The sequence below is a fragment of the Nerophis lumbriciformis genome, linkage group LG34 (genome assembly GCF_033978685.3).
Source record: "Nerophis lumbriciformis linkage group LG34, RoL_Nlum_v2.1, whole genome shotgun sequence".
NCBI lineage: Eukaryota > Metazoa > Chordata > Actinopteri > Syngnathiformes > Syngnathidae > Nerophis > Nerophis lumbriciformis.
The window spans coordinates 15,522,687-15,547,943 of NC_084581.2; the positions used below are offsets into that span (position 1 = coordinate 15,522,687).

General features: G+C 37.8%; 1 protein-coding gene across 2 annotated transcripts in view; it reads left to right on the forward strand.

Moving 5' to 3' along the window:
* The window catches only part of vegfab (vascular endothelial growth factor Ab), a 41,599-nt gene that overhangs the window by 14,978 nt on the left and 1,364 nt on the right, over positions 1-25,257 (forward strand). Inside the window, exons 5-6 of one of the 2 annotated variants that reach the window (XM_061929083.2) lie at positions 2,242-2,274; positions 13,966-14,742. In XM_061929083.2, the coding sequence (XP_061785067.1) occupies positions 2,242-2,274; positions 13,966-14,140 (208 nt within the window). In that variant the 3' untranslated portion in view covers positions 14,141-14,742. Of the gene's footprint in view, positions 1-2,241; positions 2,275-13,965; positions 14,743-22,757; positions 22,890-25,257 lie in introns of those variants that run through there. The other variant, XM_061929084.1, reaches the window with a different exon arrangement.

Sequence of the window (25,257 nt, forward strand, 5' to 3'; positions counted from 1 at the left end):
AAGAACAAAACCAACACAATGCATAAACTCACAACAAATGACACACCTGCAAATCAGTCTGACTTCTGCTGTTGCCGTATCCGTAATATGCCGATAGGGAGAAGTTTTTATTTACACGATGAGTCGGGTGTGTTTTGACCTCCGCCGAACCCCTGAGCCCGACTCACCGAACCCCTAGGGTTCGATCGAACCCAGGTTAAGAACCACTGCTCTAAAGTAAAGAAAAACTTGACAGATTTTGCTGCAGCTGTTACATATACTGTAATATTGTACATGGTAATTGGGATTTGTTATATATTGTATATATTATATACAAATATAATATAATAATTTAATATATCAGTATATATTATATACTGTATAAATAATATATAAATATTACATATATGTTATATTTTATACTTCTACTATGGTACATTTTTTGTCTACTTAATACCTGCATTATCCTTTCCATCCTTACCCTTTCCATCCTTTAAAACTGAGTTACTGTGTGGAACAATTTCCCTTGTGGATCAATAAAGTTTGTCTAAGTCTAAGTCTAATTAAGTCAATAATGACTATATATATGATTATGTTTTTTAAATTCATATTCTGGCAACTTTGTATATAATTTGCTGGCATTGTTTTTGTAAAAAACAAAATCAAAACTTAAAATAACACCACTTTATTAGTGGGGGTTTATCTAGATAAGTCTGAGATATGTTAATCCCATCTTTAAAAAGGCAAAACTTAATTAAGATTTATTTTGTACATGTGTTTAAAAAAGCGGGTTTCAACCGGATTTAGGCAACAACTTGTTTTTAGTGCATATAAACATATCAGGTATGTGTGTATGAGCGGCGGCGTTGGGTTTCGGATTCTTGTGTCTGGGGGCCCAGAATTTGGTTCTACACCCTGCCCATGAGTCCCAATTTAATAAATAAGTGAAGTGAATTATATTTATATAGCGCTTTACATAGTGAGACCAATTATTTACATCTTTAAGCCACATTTAAACCAGTGTGCAGGGTGGCACTGGGAGCCGGTGGGTAAAGTGCCTTGCCCAAGAAGATAGTGGCACTGACTAAGATGGCGGAAGCGAGAATTAAACCTTGAAACCTCAAGTTGCTGGCACAGCTGCTCTACCAACCGAGCCACGCCGTGGAACAATCCAAAAGTAGTGAAACAAAAATGAATATTATCAACAACAGTATCAATATTAATAACAATTTCAACATAGCTGTGATTAAAAATCCCTCATTGACATTATCATTAGACATTTATAAAAAAATAAAAACAATTAACAATAGTGTCACAGTGGCTTACACTTGCATCGCATCTCATAAGCTTGACAACACACTGTGTCCAATATTTTCACAAAGAAAAAATAAGTCATATTTTTGGTTCATTTAATAGTTAAAACAAATTTACATTATTGCAATCAGTTGATAAAACATTGTCCTTTACAATTATAAAAGCTTTTTACAAAAGTCTACTACTCTGCTTGCATGTCAGCAGACTGGGGTAGATCCTGCTGAAATCCTATGTATTGAATTAATAGAGAATCCTTTTGAATCCGGAAAAAATCGTTTTTGAATTGAGAATCGCGTTGAATCGAAAAAATCGATTTATAATCGAATCGTGACCCCAAGAATCGATATTGCATCGAATCGTGGGACACCCAAAGATTTGCAGCCCTAATGCCGAGGGCTAATAAAAAAGTGAGCTGGGGGCCACACCATGGACACCCCTGCTTTAGGGCCATTATACTGTTTTTCTTGCCATGACAGATAAGGGGCCCTAAATGATTGATAGCCTAGCAACCTACTAACAGAAGGAAATTAGGCCGCCCTCGTTTCAATCACTTATCAATCAATAATCTGATAGGCAAATAGAAAGACATCCTGGCAGACACAGTCTTCTTTTAAAAGTGCATTGATTCTCTCTTTTGGCGGTTGGACGATAATAAAAATGAGTTTTCTGCCAAAAAAAAAGAAGTTTCCAAACGTCTTGCGGTCGGTCTGTGACCTTGCAGAATGAAATACTGCACGTTTCAAAACACTTTTTTTTTTCACAAGAAGCGATTTCACCACAATGCACTATCAGCACGATTGTGTTAAAGTCCTGCCATTGTGTGTGTATACAGCAACCTCATAACCCTTATTTTACCTGTCTGCTCCATTTAAAAGTGAAAGCTAGTTTGGTGACATTTTTTGCGTGTGGGTTGTACTTAATGTCCTGTTGTTCTGTCCCCGCTTGCAGGTTAAAGAAAGAAGTGAAAGAATTGAAAGAAAAGTGAGTACTGAGCTGCTTTTGAACTTTCAAGGCGGGCTATGGTGGTGATGAGGGGTTTTTGAACAATAGCAAACCTGAGATTTGATCTTGTTCTTGGTTGTTATTGTTTTTGCTCTTTGCTTTCATCTAAGGATGGGTATTTGACAAGATAGCCTTGTGGAACCTCCAAAGTTGAACACAAGCCTTCTGAAAGCATAGGAATGATCTAACATAACCATGTATAAACATGTTGTTTAAAGTGACATTTTAACTTATTTAACTGGCATACATGTGCATAAAGACTAGTATAACCACTGTTTAATACCAGAAATGCATTCAGAGTGCAGACACTAGCCAGGGCCTAAATCCTGATAGTAAAGAATCCTTTAGAAAAAAAAAAAAAGAAATCCTGGAACCAGACGCTAACCCAGATCACCACTAAAATCGATTTTTCTTTTTAATATCCTATTCGACATTTCCTAAAATTTTCATCAAAATTCGCCCATAACCTTTTGAGCTACGTTGCTAACAAACAAACAATTCATCCATCCATTTTTTACCGCTTGTCCCATTTTGAGGACGCGGGGGGTCACTGGAGCCTATCTCAGCTGCATTCGGGCGGAAGGCGAGGTACACCCTGGACAAGTCGCCACCTCATCGCAGGGCCAACACAGATAGACAGACAACATTCACACTCACATTCACACACTAGGGCCAATTTAGTGTTGCCAATCAACCTATCCCCAGGTGCATGTTTTTGGGGGTGGGAGGAAGCCGGAGTACCCGGGGGGAACCCACGCTGTCACGGGGAGAACATGCAAATCAAAGGATAAATTTAATTTATAATAATAAAGTTAGGTTTTATTACTCTGTCACTTCCAAACATGATGCAAGAGGGTTCACTCTTGGCATTGGTCTCAACACCTGGGGGGCGATTGTTTCATAGAGTAATGAAATAAATGAAGTGAACCTTATTTTCAGTCATCCTCTCTTGTTTGTCTTTGCGGGTGGAGGTGGGCCCCAAGTTGAGCCTCGTAACGTAAACGTAAGGTAACCAAGTAGATAGGATCCAGATTACTCTCAAAGCCTAGCCACTTATCCCTTATCCCATTTCTGACATTTCCTGATTTTTTTTTAATCAAAATACACCCATAACATTTTGAGGTGCTAACAAACAAATAAAGTCCAGCGAATCCAAAGCATAAATTACATGGACATGGTTGTGCATGTTTGATTTATTTGGCTGTCACTTCCAAACAGGATGCAAGAGAGTTGACTCTTTGCATTAGTTTTGTGTTTGTTTTACAGTGGAATGACATAAACAGAGTGAACTAGGTCTGGGTGATATAGCTGAAAACTGTATATAGTATATGTTTTATATATTTTTATGACCTATGGAAAATAAGGACCAGGAGAAAGATATATTACATGAAAACATTTTTATTACAAAAGTAACCTTCCTCTGATTATAATCACCTCGGATATAAAAGCAGAAAGGAAAGAAAATGTCAACACAACCATGGAAAACACTCAAACAATCAAATTCTAAAATTACAATGACCACTTAACAATAACCTCTTAAAAGTGAGTTGCAAAAAAATATGTAAAAAATGCTTAATAAAGTGTAATAAAGTAGTGAAAAGTGTGAACATAGAGAAACCTGAGAAGAACACATTTTTGCGGGTTTACTGCGAGGAATTTACAGCTGTGCTCTGGTGGGCGTGGCTATGGTGGTCCACATTGGTCTAACTACTGTCCATTTTGTTTTAAATCCCCCCCAAAAAACTGCCATACTTTTCCAGGTGACTTTTCCTGTTTTTTTGACAATTTTTTCGCTCTCTGTAGCGCTTATTTTTAGTTTCTCTTACTCAAGAATCAACTGCGAGACAACAAGATGACGCAACCAAATTTGATTGTTTACACTGTTACCTGATTGGCTGTTAGTGTGTCACGCCCAATGTTCCCTCTATGGTGCGCGCCTGTGCAATTGCGCACTGCTCAAGCGTCCTCTGCGCACGGCAAATCTATGCCACGCACAAAATCAAATAAAAAAATAAGCGCATAACAATTTTCGACACGACACGGACACGACAGAGAAAAACGTTTTCGTCATAATTTTTCAAATATTGTAACGTCTGTCGAGTCGCTTTGAGGACATGAATTCCATCAATCACTTTACTGAGCAAAACTCTTTATTGTCAGCCATAAACACATCGCCAAAACATTAGTAAAAAAAATGATATCTAGCAAAAGTGGTCATTTTCTGCAGTACAAACCAGACCAAAAGCAACTTTGTTTTATCAACACCAGCCGCTCGCTCTTTCTCACTTGCGCCAACACATGCACATATGGCACTTAGCCAGTGATGCGTTTACAGCCACACAAAAAGACGGACAATCCGACACCACACATAAAGTGTAATTCAAGGTCGTTACACTATGATTTACCAATCAAATGTGTGCTTAATCTAGTGTCATTTATTAGGAATCTTAATTTATAAATATTAATCATGAAATGCTGTTAGTATATTAAATAAATACTAATGAAAATATATTTTTTACAAACAGGAAGTTGCAGGAATGTACATACATTACATCTCATTGTGCAACATGTGAATGTTTTAAACATGTAAATGTTTTAATGGGAACTAAATGCAATGTCTAAAAGGGGTACAAATTATTTCCAAAGCAGGACCTCCACCCAGACAAACAATACAAGTACACAGTTCATGAAAAACAATATTTTTTGTTATTGTCATTGTAAGTGGGCCTAAACACTTGTATTAGAAATGGAAATGACTGCTGTCATTTGATTATAATAATAAGAGAATGTTGTCTGTCTATCTGTGTTGGCCCTGCGATGAGGTGGGGACTTGTCCAGGGTGTACCCCGCCTTCCGCCCGAATGCAGCTGAGATAGGCTCCAGCACCCGCCGCGACCCCGAAAGGGACAAGCGGTAGAAAATGGATGGATGGATGGAGATTGAACTTGTTATTTAGTCAGGTTTGGGACAGGTGTGCTGCTGGTGTAGCCACAGTGTGCACGTCTGATGTTGCTCACATGGGCTCCACTGAATGCTCAGGGAGTTTTTGCGTTTGCTCACACACATGAAAAATGAGAGGGAACATGGGTTGATCACTTTCTGCTTTGCTCGTTTATCAGAGAGCGTGTGTCTCTGTTCATGCAACCAACCTTGCTTTGCAAATTCCGGTTTATTCCGACATATAAGAAAAAAACAAAAAAACTTTTTATCAAATGCTTTTTTGTATTGATATCGATTACGTGTCTACCGCAGTTTATGTTGTTTATTGCCCAGCCCGAGAGTGAACCCTCTTTTTAGTCATCCACTCTCTTTTGTCAGCCTGGTAATGGAAACGTAAGTTAGCTTCATAGAAATTACCTAAACACTTGTTCGTTATCCCATTTCTGACATTTCCTAAAAGTTTCATCAAAGTACGGTCACAGCTTTTTGAGTTACGTTGCTAACTAACTAACAGACAAATCCTGGCAATCACATTACCTCCTGGAGAAGGTAAAGTTCAATTTAAAGTACCACTGATAGTCACACACACACTAGGTGTGGTGAAATTACCCTCTGCATTTGACCCATCCCCTTGTTCCACCCCCTGGGAGGTGAGGGGAGTAGTGAGCAGCATTGGTGGCCGCGCTCGGGAATAATTTTGGTGATTTAACCCTCAATTCCCACCCTTGATGCTGAGCGTCAAGCAGGGAGGTAATGGGTCCCGTTTTTATAGTCTTTGGTATGACTCGGCCGGGGTTTGAACTCACGACCTACCGATAAGAAGTGAAATGAACTAAACTCTAATTAAATTTAAAGACGCCTGAAAAATGTGACAGGAAAAGGTTTGCAAATTATTACTGTCACCTAGTGGCTTTTTTATTGGTTAAAATAAGCCACATTAAAAGCAAAACAAAGTTGAAGTTGAGTGCATCCCTTAGATTTCATAAGATGTGTAACTTTGCATGTGATAACATTGTAATATGAACACGTTTTGTTTGCCATTTGAGGCAATTTTATGACTTTGGCAGTTCCGCGGCATACAGGGGAAATAAAGGCTTAATTATTACATTAATTGTTTTAACTCCTGGGTCAATGCCAACAAATATAAACATGACCTCTGCAGACACCACAAGCTAGTTGACTCAATAGCACCTCTGCTGGTTGCAAACAAGTAGTGCACACCATTTGTATTTCTTAAAAGAAACAAGTATGTATTGCGTATCATCAAAGCGCTGCTGTAGCGTGGAGGGATCAGCGCTTTTAAACCTCACAGGTGAATGAGTGACTCTTAACGAGGTCATCGCCCTCGCCACACCTGACCTTTACACCTTTCTCCCCTCCTGACGCTATCTCCTATTTACATTCTTCTCCTTCTTGACGTCCACTCAACTCCCGCTACTCCTGTCGCCTCTCGCCCTCGTATAGATAGCGCCGTTTTTTTTTGAAGCGCCGCCTCGCTTTATGTCACCTGCTCCAGAACCGGCTTTAATCCTCCCCATCCCTTGTTAACTTGCTCCTTGTTGCTTACATTTGGGATTTACGTGGGAAAATGCGTCGTATAGATAAGGGCCGGCATCGTGGGGACCTCCTCTTTAACCTCGTCGTGATTTTGTTTACGAGTTGTTCTGCGGTGGCTCGACAAAAGCGACGCACTCAGTGTCATTCAACTCGGGTGCTTTTGTGTTTTTCCAGACCTTTAAGTAGTGTGAGTGGTGAGCAGCTTTGTCAGTCTGAGCGTGAGAGGTGGGGAAAGTAGCTAACCATCAAAATGCACCGCATTTCCAAATTACTCATGGCAACAACAACAACTGTTTTAGTCGCAACAACAACAAAAAAACTGTTTTCCCAGCGTTTTAAGAGGTTCCACAAGTTGGAAGTGTGTTGTCCAAAATCTATCCTTGATGCTGGAATTGAGACGGTTTAAATGTGATTTTAATAGTGGGAACACACCATTTGTGTCTGTGCCTTTAATGTTAATGAGCTTTGTTGATATGACCTTCCAAGAAGTGCTTTTGTTTACTTTATCCACTTTTTACTAGAGATGTCCGATAATGGCTTTTTTGCCGATATCCGATATTCCGATATTGTCCAACTCTTAATTACCGATTCCGATATCAACCGATACCGATATATACAGTCGTGGAGTTAACACATTATTATGCCTAATTTTGTTGTGATGCCCCGCTGGATGCATTAAACAATGTAACAAGGTTTTCCAAAATAAATCAACTCAAGTTATGGAAAAAAATGCCAACATGACACTGCCATATTTATTATTGATGTCACAAAGTGCTTTTTTTTTTAACATGCCTCAAAACAGCAGCTTGGGATTTGGGACATGCTCTCCCTGAGAGAGCATGAGGAGGTTGAGGTAGGCGGGGTTGGGGGGGCGGGGTTTAGGTGGGGGGAGGTTGGTAGGGGGTTAGCGGTGGGTGTATATTGTAGAGTCCCGGAAGAGTTAGTGCTGCAAGGGGTTCTGGGTATTTGTTCTGTTGTGTTTATGTTGTGTTACGGTGCAGATGTTCTCCCGAAATGTGTTTGTCATTATTGTTTGGTGTGGGTTCACAGTGTGGCGCATATTTGTAACAGTGTTAAAGTTGTTTATACTGTCACCCTAAGTGTGACCTGTATGGCTGTTGACCCAGTATGCCTTGCATTCTATTGTGTGTGTGAAAAGCCGTAGATATTATGTGACTGGGCCGGCACGCAAAGGAAGTGCCTTTAAGGTTTATTGGCGCTCTGTACCTCTCCCTACGTCCGTGTACACAGCGGTGTTTTAAAAAGTCATACATTTTACTTTTTGAAACCGATATCGCTAATTTTGAAACCGATACCGATAATTTCCGATATTACATTTAAAAGCTACTTTTTACACAATGGAACTCTGCACTTTTCCAACATAATATACGCCACATATCACATACAACAACATACATTAAGTGGAACAGGAAGACATTAGCAACACTAACTTAGCTATGTGAGCTACCGTATTTTCCGGAATATAAGCCGCACCGTTTAATTTTTATTTTTTTTCACATATTAGCCGCACCGGACTATAAGCTGCAGATATATACCAACACGTTCTGAAATTAGATATCTACATAGAAAGATCTCGTAAATGTTTATTTGCATACCTTAATTGTTTACAAGTGGTGTCTGTAGCACGGCAGTAAAACGGCTGATCAAACAAAACAGAAAAGTAATTGATATCTTTATTCATCCTTAATGAGATGAATAGGAATTTCTCCTTTTAATAAGGTTCAAGATGTTTATCAGGGTTCTTTGTCCTTGTACTTTGTATACACACTGAGTTTGAACAGTCTCTTGAAGTGGATCATGTTCATACATTGTTTGATTTCTTTGCTTAATCCATTCTATAATTTAGCCGTTAGCAAAGAACAATCCATAAATAAGCCGCACATTTGTAAAAACTGCAGGGTTCAAAGCTTGGGGGAAAAAAGTAGGCGCTTATAGTCTGGAAAATACGGTACATGCTAACATCACATTTTAACAGCAACATTATGGTAGGTTAGCATATTTACTGAAAAATAACAAAAAAATCAAACGTACAGCTCCGACGTCTGTAGCTGACTGACAAATAGCTGGCAGAGTTCCAGGCTTTCTTGTAAGATGTGTAGATGTGGGCTCTTCCACCAGAGGTGGAAAATTGTGTAACAGCAAGCACACTTTGGAACTAGGAATAAAAAAGAACTTATGGGCCACTCCACCAAATAGGTCTCATTTGTTTGCTGTAACTCTCTCAAAATATATTCAAATGTTGTTCTATTTTCAACTCTAAATCTGTTCATACACATATTAACCTTCTAAAAAATGTGTATTGGCTCATCTCCGGGAACATGTTTTCATTTGTGTACAATGTTACAAAGCCAAAGATGACTTGTTTGAGTAACAGGAGAGAGTTTTTAGCATAGAATTAGCAAATACATTAATTATAGCCGCATAGCATTTATGCTACTGGCATGTTGACACTAAGCACACTACAGTGATTTAACAAAAACAAATATTTTAAAAATGAGCAAATAACTTACCATGTAACAAGACTAGTGGTATTTTAACCCTTCTAGTCCTAGTTAAAATATTATGAACTATACAAAAAAATAACTTAAGGGAAATTACCTTTGGCCTTCCCATGACCTGCAGAGGATTAAATGGTGCAACTTCCCGTGGATCGTGTAACTTGTGGAATATTACACATTTTTAGAGGGGGTAATGTGTTATTGTAACAGGACTGACTGAAATTCCAGGGATACCACTTGAGTGTGAATTTGCACAAAACTGTGTTGTTTTTTTTAAAGAAAATACTTACAGTATAGTTGGGATAAGAAGAAACACAAATATGTAAAAAAAAAAAATGTACAGTACAGCCCAAAAGTTTGGACACACCTTCTCCTCATTTAATATGTTTTCTTTATTTTCATGACTATTTACATTGTAGATTGTCCCTGAAGGCATCAAAACTATGAATGAACACATGTGGAGTTACGTACTTGACAAACAAAGGTGAAATAACTGAAAACCTGTTTTATATTCCAGTTTCTTCAAAATAGCCACCCTTTGCTCTGATTACTGTCTTGCATACTCTTGGCATTCTCTCGATGAGCTTCAAGCACACCTGTGAAGTGAAAACCATTTCAGGTGACTAACCTCTTGAAGCCCATCGAGAGAATGCCAAGAGTGCAAAGCAGTAAGCAGAGCAAAGGGTGGCTACTTTGAAGAAACTAGATTATAAAACATGTTTTCAGTTATTTCACCTTTTTTTGTTAAGTACATAACTCCACATGTGTTCATTCATAGTTTTGATGCCTTCAGTGACAATCTATAATGTAAATAGTCATGAAAATAAAGAAAACACATTGAATGAGAAGATGTGTACTTTTGGCTTGTAGTGTACATTTTTTTAGGTATAGGTAACATTTCTGAATGATTGAAATATGATATTTCATGGTAAAGTCTGATTTTAGGAAGGTGGGACAGGGATCAAATTCTATTTTTCCATTGTTCAACATAGTTAAAAGTAAGATTTTACATTACATTTATGAAATATGCTACAAATCAATGCACATTTTTCTTAATAGAAAATATACTGTAGAGTTGATTTTATAATGCATTTATGCATTTTATTTCCTAACACTGATTTGTTGAAATGGCCCATGTATTGCATAGCAGGTGATTTTTATTTGCATTTGTTTTGTCTGCTTCGGTTCATTAATGAATGACTTTAATTGTAAGAAAACGGTCACAGCATTCCGCTGCTGAGGAGGATGTTGAAGACATGTTTTTGCTCGCGTTACAAATAGTTGTGTTCTAATATGCAAAATTGTTTTGCGGCAGCTTGAACCCTGTAAGGTTGCATTGTGGTGTGTATGCTGGTACAGTGTTTTTCAACCACTGTGCCGCGGCACACTAGTGTGCTGTGAGAGTCTGGTGGGCCGTGGGAGATTATGTAATTTCACCTAATTGGGTTAAAAATATTTTTTGCAAACCAGTAATTATAATCCGCAAACGTGCCATTGTTGAGTGTCGGTACAGTCTAGAGTTCGGCAGAGTAACCATGTAATACTCTTCCATATCAGTAGGTGGCAGCAGGTAGCTAATTGCTCTGTAGATGTCGGGAACAAAGACAATGGTTTGCAGGTAAAAAGGTATCTAAGGCTTAAACCAAAAATAAACTAAAGGCGAGTGCCGCTAAGAAAAGGCATTGAAGCTTAGGGATGGCTATGCAAAACAAAGCTAAAACTGAACTGGCTGCAAAGTAAACAAAAACAAAATGCTGGAAGACAGCAAAGACTTACAGTGTGTGGAGCAGACGGCGTCCACAAAGTACATCTGTACATGCCATGACAATCAACACCAAAAGAGGCGCGCAAGACAAGAACTAAAACACTACACACAGGAAAACACCAACAATAAAATAAGTCACGGCATGATGTGACAGGTCGTTACAGTACACCTACTTTGAGACAAGAGCTATAGTGATGCATGCTTGGTTATGATTCGAATTCATATCCAACAATTGCGAGAACAACTTTTTACTGTCAATATCGGCTGCTAAGTTTAATTTTTTAATGTTTTCTGCTGGTGGTGTGCCTCAGGATTTTTTCAATGAAAAAAATGTGCCTTGGCTCAGAAAAGGTTGAAAAACACTGTGCTGGTAGATGTAGTGGTGTTTTAAAGAGGTTTTTAATACATGTAAAGAGACAGATACAGTATAAGCCTTTATGGAAAGTTCCATACATGCTTACGAGCAAAGTGCCACGTAAGGTAAATGTGCACATGTGAAGCCCCCTAGGTGCATCCTTTGTAATCCTTTATGAGCTTGTTCACATGAGATGTGTGCTTGAATGACGTGGTTCAGAGGAACTTCACGGTTATATGTTTCGACTAATAATTGCTTCCACTGGTTGGATATAATTTTTTTTCTCACGCAATGTGGTAAGACCTCAACTGCAGTGTTGTGCATGTCTTCTTTTTTTTAACAATCACATCATTCGCTATCCACGTAATTAAACTGCCATTTAATCAAACCACAATCTAATGTATGTTAACAGGAGAACAGATAATAATATGTCTTATAATATATACAGTATATACACTATTTAATATAATTTATTTTTGTAATAGTATATATATATATTATAATATATACAGTATATACACTATTTTATATCATGTATTTTTATAATAGTGTATATATTATAATATATACAGTATATAGACTATTTTATATAATTTATTTTAACAAAAGTATATATATTATAATATGCATTACAATACTATATTATTGTTATTTATTCAATATATTATTCATATTGTATTATAATGTTGATATTACAAATTTTTACAATTTACAATTTTCTGAAAAATGCCCACGTAAGGATTAAAATTGTATTCACGATTAGGATTTAACGATATGAATGTATGAAAATGATCACGGTTATCTTTATTATCACGGTATTGTTGAATGTCAAGTCAAGTCACACTTTATCTATATAGCACATGAAAATAACCTAGGTTGACCAAAGTGCTGCACAGGGCACATAAAACAAAGAGCACTAAAACAGTAAATACAATATACAGAAATAAAATAACTTTATCATATAGATAATTTTAGTTAAAATATGCTGAAAAAGTACTTATACTCACACTGAAATCTTTTCACTGAGTTTTATTTAAAAATAATTGAATAAATAAACAAATGACACAACATGCTTTCCTTAGCAGAAGAAACATTAAATATTCTTCTGGCGTCTTACTTTGTTTTCTAAATGATAAAAGCAAAATAAGTTGTTTGGAATGGGGAAAGACGTTTAATGTGTCTTGTATTCATTTATGTTTGCATTCAAGCTAGGTGGCGATTAGCGCGCTAGCTTCTTCTCGAGGAAATGAGCAGTATCCCCATGAGTTTTTTGAAGTGCAGTAACCATAAATGTTTTACGACAATCAAAATATGGGACGTTGTTTTATCATTATAAAGGTAATCGTTCCAGCACTAATTTCCATTAATATTTTTTTTCTTAGCTTGGCGACCTGAGCCCCACATCCTAAATTGTAATGAACTGAAATGTACCTAAAATTCAATGGAATAACTGGACAGTCCTTTTATTTTGAAGGCCATAGAAGCTAACACGTGATGTACTGTATATAAAAAAAACATTGAAATATATATATATGGCCCTGCGATGAGGTGGCGACTTGTCCAGGGTGTACCCCGCCTTCCGCCCGATTGTAGCTGAGATAGGCTCCAGCGCCCCCCGCGACCCCAAAGGGAATAAGCGGTAGAAAATGGATGGATATATATATATATATATATATATATATATATATATATATATATATATATATATATATATATATATATATATATATATATATATATATGTATATGTGCAGAACGACATACAAACTTTTCTCTGCCTCTATTTTCTGTTTATATCACTGGACAGCGCCACCTTCTTTCAAATGGGGGAGGGGCCCATAGCAGCGCCTTGGTGCTCATTGACAAGACCCATGTGTGCTTTCGTTTTAGAGTCTTCAAAAGTCTCCACTAGATGTGTTGTATCTAGAGGGCTCCGATTCTTCAAAAACATCAGAATCAGATTTATTGGCGAAGTGTGTTTAACCCTCAAGGAATCAGACTTGTAGAGAGCAACAAAGTCGTTAAGTTGGCAGCACCGTATCCCTCCTGCTCTGTCTTCTTATTCTCTGGCAGACCAGATGCGATGTAGTGTGTTTTTTCCTCATTGAATTTTGATTTACCATTGGAACTTTTGAACAACTTTTATAGTCGCCATACCTATACCCTCTGCTGTGAGAACTAGCGTCCACTGCAGGGAACATTTGTTGTTAATCTTTTTTGAAATAAATGTCCCCTGTTATGCGAAACACAAATGTCCACTGCAGAGGACGCTGGTTCTCAGCAGGTTAGTGTATGACACACAATTGTAGGATGACCATTGGTGTTTGTTCAAGACAGGTTTTTTTTATACAGGCCCTCACTAGATGGTGATTAGTGGTTGGTATACATACTTCCCTGCGACACGTCCTGACTCTTCAACTTTAGCAACTTTTAAAAGATGAGATGGTAGCAAAATAAACTTCACTCAGCTATGCACGCTCTCTCTTTCCACCCTCTCAGACGTCTCTGCGTTTGTTGTCCTCTCTCTCTTCCAGAAAATCCCGGCCGCCTGGCAACAGGGTTAAAGGCCAAAAAAGAAAACGAAAGAAAAACCCTGACATAACAATTGGCGACGCGTACGTCAGCTCTGCCTTCTCCACCTACCTGCACCTGAGTGTCGTGCTGCTCATTATTAAGCTTGCTTGGGAGGAGTTCCTTTGCCCCTTTTAATGTCCTTGCCTGTTCATCAGCCTGTTGCTAACACACCAGTCCATCACACACATGCCTCTGTTGTGCTAACATAACCGCTAACAGCTAATCCATCACTTGACCCATCAGAATGAACGCCATTTAATCTCCCGTCTCGCCGTAGCGCCAATGTATCTTTAAAAAGTAAAAGCATAGATACATGTTGCTCTTCAGTTGGATGGACGATAGCTGGAACAAACAGCATGGACTGTTAGCAGTAGCTGTGTGCTGTTATCACCAGGATCGTAATCACCGTGTTTAGTCTGTGCCGCTTTGCTGTGTCTCGCCCTCCCGTCTCTTTGTGCTTTTCATCTTTTCTCCCTCGTAATGCTGGTACTTTTTCTTTTTGTCATGTGCAGATAGGACTGATTAGCTGTTATCAGCCTTCTGCTGGGAGAAGGGGGCATTTGTAAAACAGCCCCATTGTTGACCAAGTGCAGTTTTTGTGTGTCTTGTCTCGCAAACAATGCAACGTCATTTTGTGTCTTGAGTGCTTTTACTGTGAAAGGATACTGTATGTGTGCGTGTGTGCGTGCGTATGACAAATTTAGTAGCTTAGGAACTTCAATGTCACAATAAAATGTCCTAACAAAGAACCAAGCAGATTCTTGAGTCTTCTTTAACTTAGTTGACTTAGTTGTAAGGTTGTGTTTGTGTGTGTGTGTGTGTGTGTGTGTGTGTGTGTGTGTGTGTGTATATATATGTTTATATATATATATATATGTATATATATATATGTATATGTATATGAACCGTCTGTGGTTCTTACATATATATATATAGGGTACATTACATGGGGGTGTGGCCGTTTCAATAAAATCCCCTGAACAGCAGGGAAACATGCGAAACAGGCTTGTTGGGATGAAATAGCCTCCGTGTTTTTTCCTGACCTAACAAATATTCCGCTCTACCCCGGTATTGAGCACTTTTTAACGGATAAACCACAGTAACCTCGGCTATATACTGTGTTTATAAATATATGGATATATACATAGTATGTAGTTTTTCGCTAAAATAGGGACTTTTTATTATATATATATATATATATATATATATATATATATATATATTATATATATATATATTATATATATATATATATACATGTGTGTGTGTGTGTGTGTGTGTGTGTGTATATATATATATATATATATATATCCATCCAACCATTTTCTACCGCTTAATCCCTTCGGGGTCGCGGGGGGCGCTGGAGCCTATCTCAGCTACAATCGGGCGGAAGGCGGTGTACACCCTGGACAAGTTGCCACCGCATCACAGTATATATATATATATATATATATAAATAAATGATAAATGGGTTATACTTGTATAGCGCTTTTCTACCTTCAAGGTACTCAAAGCGCTTTGACAGTATTTCCACATTCACCCATTCACACACACATTCACACACTGATGGCGGGAGCTGCCATGCAAGGCGCTAACCAGCAGCCATCAGGAGCAAGAGGTGAAGTGTCTTGCCCAAGGACACAACGGATGTGACTAGGATGGTAGAAGGTGGGGATTGAACCCCAGTAACCAGCAACCCTCCGATTGCTGGCACGGCCACTCTACCAACTTCGCCACGCCGTCCCTATTATATGTCTTGCAGGTAATTATTTGGCAGGCAGCCTTAAGTCTTGCGGTATTATAAAGATAAACTGTCACATGATTGCTGGTCTCGTATCTACCTCAATTCTCGTCTCCAATTACGTAAGAAACGTAACAAGCGTGTGACTCATTTCACAGACAACCCTGGTTCTCGTGTCCTTTTAAAGACAAGAAACGTCAACTGTTTTCTAGTTCAGCATGATAACCGGTTTATGTGTCTACACTCAATTAACCTAAGGATTCACAGCTGAATCATATCGACTGACACACAGACACATCTCGTTGGTGCATTCCAAAACTAAAGAAGAAAATAATTGTACCTTTTGTCTGCAAATACTTGTGGCATTGTTGAACACTAGGAGTTTTGCAGTGATAAAAGAGCAGTGGCTTCACGTAGTCACTGCTAGCATTAGCACAAACTAGCAGTGTGAGACATTCCTTTATCGGCTTGTGTCCTGGTAGTGCCTTTTCTTTCGCTGTAACAGAGGTCCGCTGGGGCATCCTTTTCAGCCCCATCACAATCCTCGAACTGAAGGCGCCGCAAAACATAAGCTAACTAGCTAAAATGCTAGCTTAAAGCGGTTGTTTTGCAACCCAAAGCTATACATCAAGACTGTGACTGTTTGAATGTATTTAAAGGGGAACATTATCACAATTTCAGAAGGGTTAAAACCATTAAAAATCAGTTCCCAGTGGCTTATTTTATTTTTCGAAGTTTTTTTCAAAAATTTTACCCATTACCCATCCCTAAAAAAAGCTTCAAAGTGCCTGATTTTAACCATCGTTATATACACTCGTCCATTTTCATGTGACGTCACACAGTGATGCCAATACAAACAATCATGGCGGATAGAACAGCAAGCTATAGCGACATTAGCTCGGATTCAGACTCGGATTTCAGCGGCTTAAGCGATTCAACAGATTACGCATGTATTGAAACGGATGGTTGTATTGTGGAGGCAGGTAGCGAAAACGAAATTGAAGAAGAAACTGAAGCTATTGAGCCATATCGGTTTGAAACGTATGCAAGCGAAAACGACGAAAACGACACGACAGCCAGCGACACGGGAGAAAGCGAGGACGAATTTGGCGATCGCCTTCTAACCAACGATTGGTATGTGTTTGTTTGGCATTAAAGGAAACTAACAACTATGAACTAGGTTTACAGCATATGAAATACATTTGGCAACAACATGCACTTTGAGAGTGCAGACAGCCCATTTCAGGCACGCTAAGAACATATATTTTTCCACGATTTCAGCACTCAGGTTAACCATACCTAAATAGACACAAAATACTGCATTACACAAGACTACCCGAATGTACTCGAATGATTGAAAAAAATTAATGTTTTTAAGCTAAATTATTGGTAAACACAGTTTATGTATAATAATTTACGTAAAACCGCGAGTAATGAATAAAGTTTTCATCAATTAATATATTCTGTAGACATACCCTCATCCGCTCTCTTTTCCTGAAAGCTGATCTGTCCAGTTTTGGAGTTGATGTCAGCAGGCCAGGGAAGCTAGGGTCGATATTCTTCTCTTGATCATCTTCGGTTCATTCTTGCCATCTCTGTCGTAGCATAGCTTTCGTCGGTAAAGTGTGCAGAACAAACGACTGACCATTTCGTCGGCTTTCCCCACACCCTCGTATTTTGAACAAATTTCGTCCAATTTCTTGCCACTTTCGCATCTTTGGGCCACTGGTGCAACTTGAATCCGTCCCTGTTCGTGTTGTTACACCCTCCGACAACACACCGACGAAAGTGAGAAAATGGCGGATTGCTTCCCGATGTGACGTCACGTTGTGACGTCATCGCTCCGAGAGCGAATAATAGAAAGGCGTTTAATTCGCCAAAATTCACCCATTTAGAGTTCGGAAATCGGTTAAAAAAATATATGGTCTTTTTTCTGCAACATCAAGGTATATATTGACGCTTACATAGGTCTGGTGATAATGTTCCCCTTTAAAATGTTTCTGATCACACACAGTGATATCTAAGACAGGCTGACACAGCTCTGACCAGCGCAAGGTCGGACTATTGTGGAAATAAACACTTTAGAAGTCCCGCTTGCGGTCAAAGTTTTTTCAAAAAGCCGTGCCCGTGCGTACAGAATGTAAACAGGATTTGATGTCGGGGGCCGCGCCTCTTCAAAGTGGCTTCAAGCAGCATGCAAAATGAATAGAGACATACAAGATATGGTTTGCACACAGAGACATATTCGACGCAATGTAAATGTTCGTAAACCGAAAAGGACGCAAATAGAGGTTCCATTGTACTTTAATTACCCCCGTTTTCAACGACCAAAGCAGATACTGTACTATTAGGTACTATTTTTTCACTCTAAGTTCGAGCAAATTTACATTTTTGAGTATACGTGGCTAGCAATGACCAAAATAAACCAGACATGCTAATGTTAGCTTAGCCTGTTTCTGCAGGTACTATACTGCAAGGTACTATTTTTTGCTCTTTTCGGTCGAGCAGAGTGTAATATATCGCTATCACCATATAAATCACACATGCTAATATTAGCTTAGACTGTTTGTGTTCATATTGGCAAAAGCAAATAGTACTAATCTGTCTAGCAGAATGTGACAATTAGCTAAACCACACATGCTAATGTTAATGTAAGAGGGGCCAGCCAGGTTTGCTGCATTAGGTGTACGTTTGTAAACCTCACTCCCTGACAACTTTAAACAGTGTGCTAGCAGCTTGGTTTGCAGCTCAGGCTTTTGGCTTAGCAGTTAGCACACTTACCTCTCAATTGGGGCGATGTTGGTTGGCTCTTTGCTCAAAAAGTCTGGCAGTAAGGGAAGATCAGAAGCACAACACAGAGCGGCGCCTGTTTCTGTTCTAATTGGCAAAAGCAGATACTAGAAGGTACTATTTCTCGCTCTGGTTTTATTATTTAGCTACCACTAAAATAAACCACACATGCTAATGTTAGCTTAGCCTGTTTCTGTTCCTATTGTCAAGGTACTACGGGGTACTAGGTACGGTTTCTCTGCCCATTGGATAAAGCAGGTATTAAGAGGTACTATTTATTGCGCTTATACATCGAGCAGATTGTAATATTTACAGTAGCTATTACCAAAATATATAGATATGCTAATGTTTGTTTAGTCCGTTACTGTTCCTTTTGGCAAAAGCAGGTACTAAAAGGTACTATTGTTTGCTCTTTTCGCTCTAGCACAGGGGCGCCAAACTCATTTTAGATCGGGGGCCACATGGAGAAAAATCTACTCCCAAGTGGGCCGGACTGGTAAAATCATGGCACGATAACTTAAAAATAAAGACAACTTCAGATTGTTGTATTTGTTTAAAAATAGAACAAGCACACAATTGTACAAATCATAATGTTATTTTTGTTTTGTTTTTACAATTACCTCTTGCGGTTAATAGTATGTATACTTTATTTGTCGTTATTTATATTTTCTGAATAAATTATATGATAGTGTTCATCAGTCAACTCATTGGTGTTAATTTTCAATCTTTTAAGATAAAAAAAGTTATATCAAAATCAAATTACAGTATGCTATTTATGTAGTTTGATCATTTTCCTTGGCTGATGTACGAACATCATGTTGTTTATTTTTTACATATGTAGCATCATCTACAAAGATAAAATTAATTGCTATTGCGACATCCAGTGGACACATTTAGAACAGCTGTTTCTTTCATTAAAAAATTTCAGGTACATTTTTATACTTAGCAAACTCATCCCGCGGGCCGGAAAGAACGTGTTCGCGGGCCTGATCCGGCCCTTGGGCTGTACGTTTGACACCCCTGCTCTAGCATGTTGTAATATTTAGCTATCACCAAAATAAACCACACATGCTAATGTTGGCTTAGCCTGTCCGGCCCAGTCTTCGCACTACATATTGTACTACTTGTCTTCATTTTGATCCTCGCTGCCCACAGTCTCCGCTCAGATAAATACGGAAGACCCTCCATATGTGTTGGCATGTCTTGTTTAGACCAATGCGTCAAATGTGGTTCTATTGGGACACCAGCAGATCGTAACAGAACAGAATATTTTTAGAGGTAGTGAGGGGTACCTGAATAACTGATCTGTACCACGTTTTGGCACCCTTTCATTTGGGGTACTTAGATTTTTAATTGGCATAATTAGATACAAAGTGGAGGTCAAACAGATTGCAACACTTGGCCATCACCAAAACAAACCAAACATGCCAATTTACCTTGTGGATCAATAAAGTTTGTCTTAGTTTAATGTTAGCTTAGCCTGTTTCTGTTTCCATAGGGCTCAATGCATCGTGGGGGCTGGGTCGACATACTTGTTGGATAAAGGTTTTGTTTACAATGTGAAAGCGAGCAATTAACAAAATAAAAATAAAAAACAAGGGACCATACCAAGACAAACTGTACCCTATTCCCAAGACATGCTACCTGAAAAAAATAATAAAAAATGGTAGAATTGACTCGTATGAGCATGTCCGATGGTTGAAAGAGTTAGATAAGAAGTAAAAGTGCCGCCAAACTTGTTTATATGTGAAGAATTTTAGAATGCATAGTCTACAAAGGCACATTGTGCCTTGTTCAAATTGTGCGTAATCTACGGCTTTCATCTTTTGCGTGTCCGAGATGCGTGCTTGTCCCCCGGCCTCGTTTCATAAGCAGGGTTCCCTGAAAAAACAATCCTATTTTTACTTTTAAATTCTTTGATCACTGCGCTCCCTCTTGGAAAATAATTCTTATGAATTTTGTGCTTAGCCAAGACTAAAAGTAAACCAACAACATGCTTTTTACCGTACGTTGATCGTAGCTGTGCCACGGCTAACTTAAAGTACCAGTAGAATGGAAAAAAAAAGTTGACTTTAAATGCTTATTTGTGTTTCACTGTATACATTAAACCATATCCAATTGTATTTACAATCCGCAAAGTATGTGAAAATACCCTCTAAACATCACAAAATGCCACAAATTCAGTCGGCCATTTTGAATATTCTGTTCCAAATATCTTCGGCAATTTTCGTAGATTCTACGTCACTGTAGTAACGCTTCTGCACTCTGACCATATTGTCAGATCAGTCGTACTGGAAATACGCAAAGATTGGAAAGAGATGTGCTGTTTATCATTCTCAATCCTTATGTAAGACAAGAACACATATGCTTGGCTTTTTTATGCATTAGAAATCAAAAATAAATAGCTAACAATTGAGTCAACAGATGGAGGGTCATCTGTTGCGCACATTATACCCTTTAAAAAAACATCCAGAAAATTTTAATAACACTCCATTTACATGTCGTGACCTGAAAGTTAACCAAATAAGAGTGATATTGTTATTATAAGCCCATACGCAGACGGCGTATTTTAGCGATGCATTGATAACTGTGAGCTAATGCTAGCTTACTATTGTTGACACACTAAGCCGGGGGCTACTTCTGCTGGGTCTTAAACTTGCTGAAAGTAAATTCTCGATTATAATTCATGCATCTATCACCTGGTAGTAGACAAATGTGGACATGGACCGACAGGCCGATCGACTTTGACATGCCCAAAGATGACGAAATAGTTGCGGCAACTTTTTTTTAACCCTTCACGAGCATTGCGATTGGATCTTTGTCTAAACAGTATTATGCGAGCGTCCCATCGGTCGGCATCTTAGCCATAGCGGAAATTGTACAGTAAGTGTTTGTTTTATTATGGTTGATTATGGTTAGTTTGTATTTCTAGCACCGAGCAATGCTGCTGATGCTATAGTGTTTCAATAAAGCTGGATCCTTTTCGCACCAGGCTTCTAAAACTTATTGTTCATCCTCTTTGTGTCCAGGTTCAAAAATATAAAGGCCTGGATCATAACTTTTCCAAAAGTAATCGATGTTGGATCTCATAAAATCTCATTGATTAGCATTGTTAATGATATGGTTTCCTAACGCTACGTCATGGATCACGTGACTGGCTTCCTCATTTACTCTTGAAATGGCTCTGGAATCTCTGTGAGATTGATACTCTTTTGATCATGTCTATTCATTCACAACATTTGAAAGTCTTTTGGTGTCATAAATCAGATATATATGATAATAGCTTCAATATTGAGGCAACTTGTTTTTCCACTCAGCTTTGCTTTTGCGCTGAAAACGAGCCAAATCTCACCAAATCTTTTTTCTTTTCCTGAAGCGATTATGACAAACATTGTGGCAGTTATTTATGTTTGTGACATATTTCGAACTTCCATCCTTCCATCCATTTTCTACCGCTTGTCCCTTTTTAAAGAAAAAAAAACTACTTTAGGACATGCATTCAACCCAATGTAAAGATGCTATTCCTATGCAGTAAGACCCATGATGCTTTGCCTTTCCACGTCACACTTTCAAGCTCTATTGACAAAAGCGGATACTACGAGGTACTATTTTTCGCTCTTTTCGATCAGGCAGATTGTAACATTTAGCCATGACCCAATCAAAGCACACTTGCTAATGTTAGCGTATATTGTTTTGAGGTCTTAGCCCAGAGTCTCCACTCCGCTGCAAAAGCCCAGTTGCATTCAATGCGGATTGGTTGTGGCACTTTCCAGTGATTTTCCAGTGATTTTGAGTTGGAGAACTTAAACTCAACCAGCAGGCCGCACCAGTACTAAAGACTTGAAGTACATTTGGGGACTTTTGTACAGAAGATTTGAGTCCACCATGAACCTGCTGACTTATGTCTCGTTTTAATGTTGCACGTCTAACAAATGTGAGTGGTCCAATCAAAGGAGAAAGTTTTGGGGGCGGACAGGCGGGTCGTTTTTCTGCAATACTATTAGCCCGCGGTGTGCAATACTGGTCAGACTGTCACATGCTGCGCAAACAGTTGGAAGAGCAAACTGGGGCATACGAAAAAGAGTGGGGGTGGGTGGGGGGCGGATGACCTGAGGCTGACCTTTTCCTAGCATGTGGTAATTCTACACTGTTGATAATCCTCATCTCTCCTTCCGTCTTGTCTGTCTGTCCCTGCCTCTGTGTGTGTGTGTCTCCGTCCAGTGTTTGCAAGCCGTGCTCGGAGAGAAGAAAGCATTTGTTCGTGCAGGATCCGCTAACCTGTCGCTGCTCGTGCAAACACACGGACGAGTTTTGTAAAGATCGCCAACTAGAGCTCAACGAGAGGACTTGCAGGTATTTAAGTGTGGCCTTTAGTCTGCACACTGACTCACTTTTGTCTGTTTTGTTTTGTTTTTTAAACAGCTTTTTCTCTGTACCTTTACACCGACCTTTTCTGCAAAGTGCTTTCTTACCGCTTCTGATTGGCTGATAAATGTGATTTATTGCATCTTATTGCACATCCAGGTTGTGGTTGCATGTAGAGGGCCTGTTTTAACTGTGAAATCATCATAAAATATTTTTTATAATTATGCCTGTGTTCAACTAATACCAACACATTAATGGATAACTATTAGAAATCATTATTGTTGGAAAATGGCAAAAAGAAAAACTACTATTACTTAATAGTGAATAATAGTTTTAAAAAAAAGGAAAACTTGCAAATGTATTACAAATTGTCTGCTAATGTGAATAGAAATTATTATTTTTACAATTAAAATGAATAAATAAATACTGATAAACACCATTTCATTCGACTTACTGAATGGAATGGCTGACAGGACCATTTAATGAATGTATTTATTTTTTACTGTTTCACTTCAATGATTAAAAGTACATTTATTTCAAATCATAATTTAACATGACCATATTCAAATGCATATTTGACCATTTTTCTTCATTTGTTAGTAAAGTGAATTATATTTTTATAGAGCTTTTTCTTTAGAGACTCAAAGCGTTTCACATAGTGAAACCCATTAAGCTACATTTAAACTAGTATGGGTGGCACGAGGAGCAGGTGGGTTAAGTGTCTTGCCCAAGGACACAACGGCAGTGATGAGGATGGCGGAAGCTGTAACCCTCAAGTTGCTGGCACGGTTGCTTATATAGTAAATATTAAATCTGTAAAAATCTAATTGCCTTCTACATACTGAATGGAATGCCTAATAGGACTTTTTATTTATTTGAGTTTTTTTGTTTTTTTGCTGCAACTTTTTCCATTTTATAATGAAAATTACATTTACTTGAAAGTATTATTTAAAACCACAATATTTCATTGTGTAACTTACAATTTTATCATAATTTTTCTTATTTTATTTGACATTGGTTAAATGCATGTAGGGCTGCAACTAACAACTAATTTGATAATCGATTAATCTGTCGATTATTACTTAGATTAATCGATCAATAATCGGATAAAAGAGACAAACTACATTTCTATCCTTTCCAGTATTTTATTGGAAAAAAACAGCATACTGGCACCATACTGGCACCATACTTATTTTGATTATTGTTTCTCAGCTGTTTGTAAATGTTGCCGTTTATAAATAAAGGTTTATAAAAAAAATAAAAAAATAAAATAAAAAAGTAGCCGCTGTGCATGCGCATAGCATAGATCCAACAAATTGATGACTAAATTAATCGCCAACTATTTTTATAATCGATTAGTTGTTGCAGCCCTAAATGCATGTCTCCTGCCTTTTAAAGATCCCACTTCAGATACCCGGCAATAATGTAAATCTAAAAAATTAATGTATTTAATTAAAAATATTGATGTATTTAATAATAAATATGTAGAAATACAATTGTCTTAGACTTACTAGGTGGAATACCTAATAGGACTATTTATTTTTTGTATTTTCTCTCTGCGATTTTTATTCCATTTCTTCATTAAAATTACACTTGCTTGAAAGTATCATTTAATATCACAATATTTATCGTATATTTTACCATGTTTATTTTTATTTTTTTAAATGGTTGGCATTGGTAAAATGCTTTTTTTCACCTATTATGTAAGGTATGGAAGATCCTACTTCTGTCACCCGACAATAATGTAAACCTAAAAATGTAATAAATAAATCCAGATTTATTAAATGATGTATTGACAAATAAAGTGTAAAAATACAATTGTCTAACGCTTACTGGATGAAATACCTAATTGGACGTGTTTTGTTTTTTGTTTTGTTTTTGAAATCAAAATTACACTTACTAAAAAGTATCATTTAATACTACAATATTTAATTGTGTAATTTACAATTTGATCATAGTTTTTCTTATTTTATTTGACATTGGTTAAATGCATGTCTCCTGTCTTTTAAAGATCCCACTTCTGATAGGCCGCAATAATGTAAATCTAAAAAATTAATGTATTTAATTTTAAAAATGTATATATTTAATAATAAATGTGTCGAAATACAATTGTCTTAGACTTACTAGGTGGAATAGCTAATAGGACTATTAATTTTTTGTATTTGCTCATTGCGATTTTTATTACATTTCTTGATTAAAATTACACTTGATCGAAAGTATCCTTTAATATCACAATATGTATTGTATATTTTGCCATGTTTATTTGAATTTTTGGGGGGGGGGGCATTGGTAAAATGCTTTTTTTCACTCATTATGTAAGGTATGGAAGGTCCGACTTCTGTCACCCGGCAATAAT